Source organism: Carassius carassius, chromosome 18 (genome assembly GCF_963082965.1).
Source record: "Carassius carassius chromosome 18, fCarCar2.1, whole genome shotgun sequence".
Classification (NCBI taxonomy): domain Eukaryota; kingdom Metazoa; phylum Chordata; class Actinopteri; order Cypriniformes; family Cyprinidae; genus Carassius; species Carassius carassius.
In genome coordinates, this window is record NC_081772.1 from 24,947,113 (window position 1) to 24,960,189 (window position 13,077).

A 13,077-nucleotide genomic window follows, 5' to 3' on the forward strand; every position below is an offset into this window, starting at 1 on the left:
GAAATGGGCTGTGATGCATGGGGCACCAGGTAAAATCTTGCCTAGGGCAGCAAATTGGTCAGGGCCGGCCCTGATGGGAGTACTGAAGGCGCTCCTCAGCCAAACGAACAGAGAAGTTTTAGATTCCTGTAGCCCTGAGAGAGGTCACCAAGTACTGGCAGGGTGCCTGGAGAGCCCAAACCTCTGATGTTGATTTGAAATACTGGTGCATTTTGTGTTATTCTGTATTCATGACATAACTGTCTGTCTATCTATCTATCTATCTGAATGCTGAGGAGAATACTTGGATGTAAATCAGTTAGTGGTATAGATACTGTAACTCAAATTTATTTGTGTAGCATTTCAAAGCAGCTTTACATATATAAATGCCTATAAGGCCTTAGCTTCACCAGTTAGCATGTTTTAGAGCTGGGCGATGACAATATAAATCAATGATCAGAGTGATCTTCAGGATTTAGATCTTGCTATATTGTAGTGTTGATTGTGACAATATAAGACAAATAATAAAACAATATGTGACAAATATGACAGATTGTCATTGGTGAAAAATCTGAAAAGGTCTGATGCTCCGATATACACCTGGGCTTTTTAAACTAGCTCATATTTGATATATTATACATTAATATATAACAGAAACTTTCAAGCGATTATGTTGAGAATAAATAGGCTACTTTAACTAGTAGCATCTCTGATTTCAGGCAGAATTACTATATTGTGATGTCATTCCTTACTGTGGTTGAAAATTATTTATTTTGTTAAAATTATTTAGATTTTGATTGATGTAGTTTAATATAGTTTTGAAGCTTGTATTTTGAAATGACAGGGACCTGCCAAAAGTTACATAATGCTTTAACTCCCCAGTAAACAACCCAGAGGAGAGAGTGGCAAGGAACGAAAAACTCCATCCTCACCTAAATGTCAGTCCTGTTCTGAATTCAAATTACAGTTCTATATCGTGCTTGCTACCTTCATTTAATTACAATTCAAATTCAGAAATTAAAAAGACATCTGAAAGGCACACAACCCCGCTCATCACTCAAACAACTTAGATTTTCTAACTGAAAACAGATTTCCACAAATACAAAAAAGCAGATAGCCAGGAGAGATGAGTTTCCAGTTGCTTGATGTTTCTAGTTAAAACTGAACAAATGGAAAAACAGAGTTATCAAAGGCATCAGCTCTCATGAGTCTCTCGCTGATCTATTGATGGTTGTTCATATAAATGAATGACAGGTATTTGCATTGTAGTGCCAAAAAAGTCTCCACGAGTGTTATTGCTTAGCATCAGTTAATCCAGATGTTAACTCTGACGCATGCATTTTATGGAAAGAAACAAGAGATTTTATTTTCAAACTCATCTTTGCATTTGTTTTAATAGAATTTTCAACATGCAAAATCATTATAAAGTATACATGATAATGAACAGCAAACATTAACTTGTTTTGTTGTTAAAGAGATGTTTAGAACACGATTTCCCTTTTTAGGTCAGTGTGTCCTGGAGGACTCTGGGTAGTGCACCATCTGAATGGATGATCAGTTCAAAGCGTCAGCAAATGTATGATGAAAACACAATAAATACTTTACAACACATGCCAACACAGAAATACTCTTCTTGCCATTAATGTGACAACGACCACAGGAAGCAATCCCTTCACAACACAAACACCAGAAACACGGATAACAATGCTTCATCATGCAAATATATTTTCGATAAATGCATTAAATAAAGTGCCAGCCATAGCATGTGCATACACAGTCTGCGTACTCTTAAGAGCGATATTTCAAATTAGAGGTCTGGAGCAATATCAAGTATCCCTTGCAACAGTTCCCAACAACAAATGAAAAGCAACAGCAATAACAACACAGCAAATGCACAATCGCAGAACAACTAAATGAAAAAATTGTACAAAAGCATTATATAAAGTATCACATTAGAACAATATACTCATTATAATATTATCTTTATACATCTGTCAGCTCTTTCCCTTTCTGAGATTCTGACACTAATAAAGAACTACATTTTTTTTAACATTGTTATGGAAAGGTTTACCCTGAGTTGGCAATGAAGTGTGCCCATTGGCTCTCAAACATCTCCGTAAGTCTAAAGCAGACTTTTTAACTCATTTTGCTTCAGGACCCAGATTTTACATTAGACAGCACTGATATCAAAGTAAATACAGTGGGGTCCAAAGGTCAGAGACCACATTGAATATATGGGACTTAAAATCAATGATGATTAAATGTTTATATTAAAACAAATAATAAATACAATTTTCAAATATCAAATTATATTGACCATTTTCAGATTGAAGCACATAAGATGCTCTTTGGAATATTCTCATATCATGCCAGATAACATTATCCTCAGTTTTTGCACAAATGTGGAACTCGTGTTTAAGCTGAGTTCTGCTGTCCATCAAGCAAAAGGGAGACATTCATGATTGAAATTACAACTTTTCATTAAAATTGTTATGCTGATAAATTATAGCTTATAATAAATATGTATTAAATTTGACAAACATTTTCAGTAGTGGTGTCAGACTGTTGTACCCCACTGTATGTGAGTGCAGCAGCAACAACAAAATGCTGTATTGGTCATTTACACAAATACAAGGGTTACAAGATTAACATATCATGACAAAGATTATCAACAGATGGATTATAATCAATTTTTAAACATTTCTTAAATTTGCACAATATTTCAAACATAAGAAATGCCATGCTTTGCGAACACAGTTACAACAGTGTGTCCCACAACATAGGAGTAGCTCGATATGTGGCTGGCTGGCATATTTGTATTGGGTAAAGCACCACAGCAGGATGGTGTGTCAGAGGAGGGACAGTAATTTGGTGATTTAATATTCTCTGGCCTCTTCCAATTCATTCATGAAAATGTCCTGTTGGGGATTCTCTATGCAATGCAGGCCATTATTGGGTGGGCGGACGGCATGAAACCTGCTCCAGTCTCCTTTGCATAGTATCCAAGGCAATACATCCACCTTAAAATGCAGTTCTGGAGAGAACTCTGTGCTGATTAGGTTGGGGGTACCTGCACCCTTACCCCTTGTAATTAGATGCTTGTTGTCATCATAGCAACAATGCTGGGCAGCCAGGGTGGTGCCATCTTTTGAGAGGCCAGAACGCAAGCAAGAGCGTGCCGAGGGTTTGTAGATATCAAGACGTTCTTTTGGCCCACTAGCATCCCTCCATTGGAAGGTCTGATCATGTCCTGCATCCAGCAGACTGACTATATTGTTGAAGGCTTCTGAAGGATAGGTGCACGGACAGCTGGGTAATTCAGTCAATACCTGCTGCAGGTAACGCTGGAGAAACTCACTCGTACAATTCAACCACTTATCGCAGCTGTCAACATCTGCAGAACAACCAAACCCAAACAGATTACACGTGATTGCCTATAACAGAGTGACATTTGCCCAGTAGTGGTTTAAAAAGTAGTGCGATAGATTGATGCATTAGAAAATAAGAATTCACATATTTGTTCAAATTTTCAAACATTGTTTTGGGTATAGATCATATAGACTATGTTGCAAAAAGCATTAACTAATACAATTATTTGTATAGGTCTGATACAGTTTATTTAACACAGTATCTGATTTTACATTGCAACTGCTTAATTCAGTTCTGTTTTTTTCATGATCACGGTGCAAGAGCTTCTTAAAATTATAAATCTAATCCAAAGGGGACATTTAACAAAAATCATGTCACTTGCCATCCTGGTATGCTATGATTTCATTATCATAAGGCTTCCAAAACATGCATGAAATATCACCTACAAGCAGAATACACTGCTATTCTTAACCAACTGGTGTCGAGGTGATTTCTTGTGGCTGTTTAGAGTCAGTTCAGCAACTCCACAGGTCTTTCACTAACATCTGACAGTCAGTGTCTGAATGCTTTTGATTTAATTTGGGACAATATAATTATTTTAATTTTCTTTTTTACAATTTGTTATTCATGATTGTTTGAACTTAATATCGACAGCTTTAACAAAAAGTTTAAAACACTTACTAGTGCCAAAGGGTTCTGTGCCATTTTCCATCTCAAATGGAAAGACATGAGCCACACTGTTCCAATCATCTGTGGGAAAAGAAATTCAGTGTTACATAATTTTGCATAAAATGGTTTAGAAAAAAAAAGAAGAAGACATTTTTGAGTACTTAAGTAACCTGGGCATGGCTTAAGGTCACAGCTTTGGGATTCGGTGGAGATGCAAAAATCTCCACATGAACGTGATCGAGTCTGGTTGCCATGGCCACACGTGACAGTACAGGGACTCCATGTGCCCCATTCTTCCTCTTTCTCTCCTAAGAACAACATAATTATTAGTTATAACATTTATTTGTGATTATGTCTAAGGCACGCCTCCCTATTGCTAGGTTTAGGTTTTGAACAAAACCCCTAACCTTGAATACTTTTCAGTGGTCCGATCACAAGTGGCCATCTGAGATATATGACCATTACTGTTTACACTTGGTATTAGCATCATAGCATGTGTTTCAAATGCATTTCCTTTGACCACTTGTGTTGTTAAGGCACACCCTATTATTTTGTTTCTGACTACCTCCATATGGGGTTTCATTGATTCGATCCTTAAATGTTATAGACTCTGTTTACACTAATGACTTAATTCCAGACCAGTTAGCAGCTAAAAATCATCTAGCAATCACACCAGTAATGTCTGAAGAATAAACCCAGAAAATGCATAGAAACATAATAACAACCACTCATCACTCAAAGACACCATCTCAGGAAAACCTTTGCAAAAGCATGCTAGCACTCTAGAAACCACCTTGGCTGTAACTTTTGCACAAGAATACAAGGGTAAGCTGCAAGAGTAAGCTTTTGCTAGGGCTTATAGCCGCTAAAAAAAAAAAATTAATAAAAAATTAAAAAAAAAGACTTCTAAAGGCTGATTAGCTTTTAGCATTGGGGGATTTCAAAACTCTCTTTTCTAAAAACAAACTGCAGATAATGGATTAAACAAAGAAAACAGATGCATTCTTCTGTCTTCTGTAATATAGAGTATAGATTACAGACTAGCATGTTTAAATATTTAACTTGAATTTGGGTGGGGTGCCAGTGATATTGCACACACAGTGATGGTGCCCTGATTACAGACAGACTATAGTTAAAGATGAAAAGGAGACAAAGGCTCAGCGACTGCTCTTGCTGGCTTTGTAGAACTGCCAAACTGTGAAATCCATAAAAGCCACAGGGCTTGTCTTATAGCAGAGGACCAGTTCTTGATTACACAATTTTTGTTGTGCTATTTTTACAATTTCACAAGTTCGCCTGTCCATCCAGCCTTAATAGTTTATGGTAAACAAACTTGGCTTGCTGTCATCGACAGAGGCTCGACCGTAGGCTCGGCTTGAGCTCCGAGTTCAACCCACCTTTTGTGGTACTACATAGAGGGAGAATGACAGAAATAAAGGAGGAGATGGGGAGGTGGAGGGACGCTGGAATAATTGTCACTAGGACAGCATAATGACTGCTGCTGCTTATCAAAACTTGTAACGGTGACTGACAGGACTGAATGTTTATGCTCCTCTTGAACTTACGATCGGAACTTTAATAATATATTTTTTCCCATTCGTTTTTCCTACGTTCTTCCAGGGCTGAATGGAGCACCCAAGAAACTACCCTTAAGATGAATGGGAATACTAACAGCTTTCTTATATATTATTAGACTTTACTAATTAGATAGAATTTTTATGAGAATAAAAATATAAATAAAAATCCTTAATAAAACTTTATAGTATCATTTTATTATTTTCCTGATGTCCTGTTAAAGGCTATATATATATATATATATATATATATATATATATTAGGGGTGTAACGGTACGCAAAAATCAGGGTTCGGTACGTACCTCGGTTTTAAAGTCACGGTTCGGTTCATTTTCGGTACAGTAAGGGAAAGGAATGCAAACATTAAACTGCAGGTTGTTTATTACTATAAACTTTTTTTAAACAATTTGTTTATACTTTAAGTACTTTTTAATAAAATATATATAAAATTAAAAAAGAATAAGAAATAAAATACTGCTGCAAAGTTCTCCACTAAATAAAATACTCTCAGTCTCAAACCAATATCATATAATAAAATATAATTAAAAATATAAATAAATAACTATGATTACAGTGCAGCAATACCAGTCCCAGCTTGTAGGCCTGCTCATATTAAAAAAAAATATATATAACTTTTCCAAAATTTAAAGTGCATCATCAACAGTTTCAGTTTTTAGACCTGCTCAGATTTTGCTATTGCGTTGTCCTGATCGGAATTAAGAGCAAAGGTCTGTTTAAAAGCCGACGGGAGTTGCATTTGAATTACGGTCATTTTTTTCTTAGTTGTAGTGATGTTCAGAATCAGTTGCAGGGCGGGATTTGCGCTGAACGCGGAGACTTCCGCCACTTAATATGTTCGTTTGGAAACACGAAAATGTACCTATGTTCCGTACACAAAATATTGCATTTGGTCATTCTTCAAATTACAATTTTTAATTGTTTGAGAATAGAGGATACTAATTGTTAAAGTTTTGCAAGTAAAATTTTTGTCCAATCTCGCTTGATACAAGACTTAAAATTCTCAGCAGTCTGTGATCATCATTGTCTCTCCTTTCATGACTGGTCATACATTTTCAATAGGAGACAGATCTAGACTGCAGACAGGCCAGTCTAGCACATTCCCTCTGTGTGCCATGCTGTTGTAACACGTGAAGAATGAGACCTGGCATTGATCTAATAACGATGGACTTGCAATGAAAGATGTCATCTTGATGGCAGTATATGTCTCCGCACAATTCCAATATATGCCTCAATGTCAATTAAATACATTTTAAAGAGAATGAACAGATTAACATTTTTGATTTTATTGCATTTTACAAAACATCCTAAATTTTCTGGAATTTGGGTTGTCTGTATGTGTGTGTGTGTGTGTGTGTGTGTGTGTGTGTGTGTATATATATATATTATGAATATAGAAATTATGTCAAAAATAAGATTATCCAGTAATAGTACTAATTCAGTACTAAACTCCAGTGGAAACACAAACTGAGCCATACTGTGCTGAGCCGTACCGAGCCGAGTCATATCACACAGTTGAAAAAACGCCATTAATCTCTAAATTTAGCACTCAGTCATTGTGTCTTTCCACCATCACTCCAATTAAACCCCCATTCCATTTCATCCTTGTCCCCAGTGAAACAAGACTGCACAGCTACAACGCAAAGTATGCAATTCCCACCATGACACAGACAAGGCCTGGAGAGAAAAACAAAAAAGCAACAGAGGCGTAATGTTATGCATGGCCTTGAAAAGCCTAGGATTCTTGAACAAGCTTGAAAGAGCCAGCCGCTCTGGGATGGAGGGGGTGGTGGGGGGATGCCGGGTCTGGGGTCCAACCCGCGGGACATAAAAAGTAAACGGATGACCCCTCTCACTCACCCCTCCAATCTATGCTCTAATTAAACACAAGAACAGGCTTATTTGCTCAAGAGAACATACTCACGCTACCATTAGTGAGCGGATTGGGCTCATCTTCAAACAGCGGTCTTCTCTGCCGAGTGAAACCAGTGTCTACATCAAAGGTCCGGCGCTCACAAAATACCCTGCCGCTGGCTTGTCTGAATCAATGCTGTGAAACAGCTTGCTCTACCCTTACTCCCCAAAATCTTCATCTCTCTTTCCCTTAAACCACCCTACAAATTGCCTTCATCTGACTGCTGCCAAAGCAGCATTATTAAATTCTCCCATTCCATCAGCTGGACACCACCTTTTTCTATTAATAGTTTTAATATATGGACACATGGCAGTTCTGCAAATGTTGAACTTGCTTGAAGACAGCTTTCTCCATTCCAAAGCTTTTTTTAATTACATAGCTTGAAAGTTCAAATACTACTACTTCTAAATTCTCAAGACCTGTGAGTAGAACTGGCTAATAAAGAAAATGCTCACCATAATGGCGTTGGGTCCATGGACTTTCCCAGTTGCCACCTGTTTTGCCAAGCACACTAGGAAGGGGCTCCCCACTGTCATACTCCAGTGCATAATCATCCTCTTCCTCCACTGCTTGGCCAGTACCATCCTCACCTGAATCTACATCTGCGTAGCCCCAAAATAAAGGCCAGAAAAGCTTCTTCCCACCATGCCATTCTACAGTAGAGGAGGGAGAAGATGTAGGCCAGTCATTACTCCTTTCTTTAATCAGGCCCGTGTCCACTTCCATGGTTGGGTCATTCAACACCTCGATGGTCACCTATGACCAAAGATACAAAGTACACAGGGACTAAATCACTGAATTATAATAGGGAACATTGGGTGTTATTTTAAGAACTTAAAAAACACACAGCTAATAGGCAATGAAGATAAATCATTCTAATCATTCTATTAGTAAGTCTAGAGAACAGTCAGTGACAATAAGTTTCAGCTGAGTGTTTTTTTTTTAAGCTCAGGCTCAATATCAAATCAAGCAAAATTACTTCCTCTTCATCTCAAAATCAGATTACTTATTACACTTAATTACATCCAATCAGGAGTGATGACTCACTATGGATGCTGATGAATCCACTTTGTGGATTACACAGGATTAGACATTAGCCTCAGAGTAGAGACAAACGGTAAAGGCTTATTATATCTGGGCTGGCATATTATGACTTGCCCACTCAATCATCAAAGGCATTGGAAGAGGAACTCACTACCATCACATCACAAAGCATTTCACAGAGATGGCTACTAACTTGAGATGTGTGCTCTTGCATGTGCTCACCTGAATGTTTGGGTTTTGGGAGCCAGTGTCTGCATTTGCAAGATCTGGAAAGTTTCTGAGTTCTAGGACAAAGGGTTTTGATTCTTCCTCGGGCTCAGGCTGTAGTAGGACACCTGTTGAGCGATGCTGATGCTGAAGCCACCTGTGTTGGTGGGGATGTAGGTCTGCCAAATTATTCTGGATTTGGTTCTGCTGGTGCAAGAGATTATGGTCAGTGTCTCTCATTAGATGTGTCTAATGAAAAACAAACGGAACCAGCAGCGAATTAGTCTTCTGAGTTCTGACATCATACCTGCACCACTCTATTGCAACATTTTGGAACATCTAAGTATTGCTTAGCAGGTAACATGGTGACTGGGAGTTAGAGAAGTGCTGATATTGGTTTTGTGGATTCATACTGGGCAATGCGCATTACTGGGGGTTTTGGGCACTTCTTGCTCCATGGTCATTGTGCAACTGCATCGTTGGCTTTTGTGCTGCATCTCACGCTATTTGAACACATGTATGCCACTATTAAATAACTTCAAAAAGCATTCCATACTGCTGAATGAATGTTTTTTCAGCAGCTGAACATTGTTAACAATTGGTTACATATTGCATGAATGCAGTGGTGAATCAGAGATGTCGTACGTTTTTTCTTCCCGGAGGTCTCAACAAGAGGGGCTGAAAGACTAGATGCTGTCACTCATTAAAGATTCTTGACATAGATTAACAGAGCGAGTTTAATATCCATAGTGAAAACTGAATCTCTCCTCACATCCTTTGTCTCCCCGAGGCCGTCTCTTGTCTTTCTTTGTATTGTTAATTTATTGTAAAATTGCCTTTCCTCCCTGTGGAATGTGGACTGTCCTGCCACTGGGCTTTCTAACCATCACAAACATATGACATGAATTCCAGAATCCGAAACAAAGCCTTAGCAAGCGAAAGACCATACGTCTCACACACACAGCCCCTACTGAGCTTATTGGTGAGACACATGGACACAATCAGCACACACACACTTTATGTTGGGACATTTGGGAAAGCAGCATGCAGTGCAGCCTAGATTTATGTGACCTCCAATATCAAAGTCTCAGGACCATGCCATTTCCAAACCAGTGAAGAAAAACAATAATCTAAGACCCCTCTTAGTTCTCTTTCCCCTTGATGACCCCTGCCCCAGATGTAAAAACAAAAGAGACATTTAGTTATACAAAGCTGAGTAGAAGGACCTTTCTTGGAGAGGTTAGACATGGCCCCCTTGTGCACAAACATAGCATCAAGGAGACCAGACTGCAGGAAATTCCACATTAACACAGAAGAGGGGCTAAAAAAATAATTTAGGAGCTGAACTATGACCCCGTGAGAGAGAGTGAAAAAACAAAGTGTTTTTTGACCAGTATTATGTAAGGCCTCATATTGTACTGCTCTACTGTAGGCCTCTCTCCATTCTGGACCCCTTCGCATGGTGAAATAATAAAAACAGGGTTAGAGCTTTGAATCTATTGGTGTCACTCGTTTCAGAAATATGGATATAGAAATATAAGCATTAAATTCTAATTCCTTCAAGATCACTATTATTAGCAGCATTATCTCTAACACTGTCAACGATGTTACCTCAGACTTTTACTTTTCTGAAGAAATGTATCCTCAGCATGTTTTAAATTTTATTCATTTAGCTTAAGTGACACAATGTTCATTATTAATGCTTAAAGACTTGAAATGAATACAACCTGCATTATTTGTGCTTTTGGGTCTTTCAGAATAACTATTATGTTCCATGGGGCATGGTGCAGTTTCTTCACAAGTCCAAGTTCCACAAATTATTGAATCAGCCTCATGTATTGCATTTGGAAATATGTAGTGTAAATTATAAAAAATAAATAAATAAATATAAATAAATTAGAAAAGTTTTAAATAAAATGGCCTGATGCATTTGTCACGCTGTGGTTATACAGCATGTTGTATCCAAATACATGTATAATGTAAAGCCATACACACAATAACATATTCAACATTTTATTTTAAGGTGTCCTTCTTACACATGTGACACGTAGCCTACTTATTATAATAACAATTAATTATGCAGAATTACATTAAAGTAACCCTAAGCCAAACCCAATTCCTAACCCTGACCTACTAAGTATTGCTGTAGTTATTTAATATTTCACAGTACGTAAAAATCTAATTACACTGTAACAAGGCCCTACAAAGTGCAACCACATATTCACACAATCTAGTACAAATTGTTTGGAAATTACGCAACAATTCTACTAATACTAACAATACTCAGTTCAAAATGATACTTACATACTATGTTATTTTGTGTTATTTAACATCACGTGCTATTTAAAGGCTGAAATATGGGTCTGACACAGAGGCAAAACAATACAATTGACCCACACAGAGCTAATTAAATAAATTAATTATAAAAGTATGTTTTTTAATCAATCCCTGTCAAATAAAATTAGTGAATGAAAAAAACAACAACATGAAATAAGATCACGGAAATATCGATCCACTTGTACTCACCTCGATGGAGTCCGCGTGTCTGGTTCTCTCGTGACGCATCACAGGGACGCCGATCGCGCGCTCTGTCCAGACAGAGAGCAGCACTGTTAAAAGTAGCCATAAACTTTTACGCGCTGTGAGCATTTTGCACACTTGTGTGTCTGCCCACTAAATACCACTAAAATATTAAATGAGCAATAGTTGTTTAGGAAGCTCTGTGGATTTTCCTCCTGGCGAAGATCTTCAGTACGCAGCTCTTCATCTTCATCAAACTTCATTAAAACTAGCACAGGTATGTGACTTGAAACGACTTGCTGAGTCTCTTCTTCACTGAGTCTGTCCATGTGGACTGATCGGCTCTCAGTTTAAGTAGCTAACGTTACTGCTGACCTCACTCACGTGCTGCTCTTCCAGTGCATCCTCGTCCAGCTATTACAAAACTTTATCTCCACTTCTTCTGTGAGATGGCAGAGCACTGAATCATTACCTACACGTTAATGATGTAAATACGGGCATCTCGGATATCACAAGGAAGAGAAAGATATGTACACTTGAGCTGTAGAGCTGTGTGCGCAGCAGTGATACAACAGCAGGATGGTCTGATCTCTAATGGAGAATCATTTCCAGAGCCAATGACGCTCATTCATCTGACAGGTGTGTGCGAGGATCACTTCCGCTCAGGTGAGTGTTTGTGCCATTCAGAACTCAATTCACTTTCAGTTGTTTTAATTCCAGTTCATTTCCTAAGTTTAAATTGAACTTCAATCAAGCTAGCGATGCTGGATGGTTAAATCATATTTGAATTTAAGAAAATATGATTTGAATGAACTGAAATTTAAAGAAATTCACAAAATTTCACAGCTGTAAGAGCATTTTTAAATAATTAATCTCATGGTCCAGTATGAATTAGCCATTCTATAGTTTTATATATTCTATGTTTCTATAGTGTATATAACATTCAGGCAGTTTTTTAACTGTTCTAGTTTCATCCTTCATATCATTCTTCACACACTGTAAAAATTATATAATCATTAAAGGGTTAGTTCACCCCAAAATGAAAATTCTGTCATTAATTATTCATCCTCGTGGCGTTCCAAACCTATTCGACCTTCGTTCATATTCTAAACACAAATTAAGATATTTTTGATGAAATCCAAGAGCTTTCTGACCCCGCATAGACAGCAATGCAACTGAAATGTTCCCAGGCCCAGAAAGGAAACTTTATTCAACAATTCCCTCCTTGTCAGTGTCCGCCACCATTCACAAGAGTACCATTACGTTGTTGTTATTTTTGTTTTCTTTGCACGCAAAAAAAATATTCTCGTAGCTTCATAAAAATATGATTGAACCACTGATGTCACATGGATTTAACAATTTCCTTACCACTTTTCTGGGACTTAAATGTGGTAGTTCCGTTGCTGTCTATACAGGGTCAAAAATATCTTAATTTGTGTTTCCGAAGATGAACGAAGGTCTTACGGGTTTGGAACAACATGAGGGTGAGTAAATAATGACAAAATAAATTTTTGGGTGAAATGAACTATTTTTTTTCCATTACTTTAACTCATTAAAATAATTCAACAAATTTCTACTTTAATTTTTAAATATGATTTTATATGCAGTTTAATATAATTTAATTCAAAATGACTTGTAACTTGCCAATTTGATTATACTTGATAAGTTTTTAAACTAAAGTAGGTGGAATTTATTTTATTTTTTTGTCTTATTTGTCTTCAATAATGAAATACATTTAACTAAACTTGAAACGCTTCACTGAATATACATTATACCTTACA

The 13,077-nt window shown here is 37.3% G+C and overlaps 1 protein-coding gene across 3 annotated transcripts; it reads right to left on the bottom strand.

Annotated features, from left to right (window-relative positions):
• Nucleotides 1-2,445: 2,445 nt before the first annotated feature.
• On the bottom strand, nt 2,446-11,761 carry LOC132092739 (isthmin-2-like). 3 transcript variants are annotated; one of them, XM_059499105.1, is made up of 6 exons: nt 11,303-11,761; nt 8,792-9,025; nt 7,981-8,281; nt 4,188-4,325; nt 4,030-4,098; nt 2,446-3,373 (listed from the first exon to the last, which is right to left on the bottom strand). In XM_059499105.1, exons 1-6 carry the CDS (start codon nt 11,423-11,425, stop codon nt 2,856-2,858), a joined length of 1,383 nt encoding a protein of 460 aa, XP_059355088.1. In that variant the 5' UTR covers nt 11,426-11,761; the 3' UTR covers nt 2,446-2,855. The 3 variants fall into 3 exon arrangements, with proteins under 3 accessions (XP_059355088.1, XP_059355090.1, XP_059355089.1); XM_059499107.1 differs by having other exon boundaries at nt 8,792-8,980; nt 11,303-11,760; XM_059499106.1 differs by having other exon boundaries at nt 8,792-8,983; nt 11,303-11,760.
• Between the last annotated feature and the right edge of the window lie 1,316 nt (nt 11,762-13,077).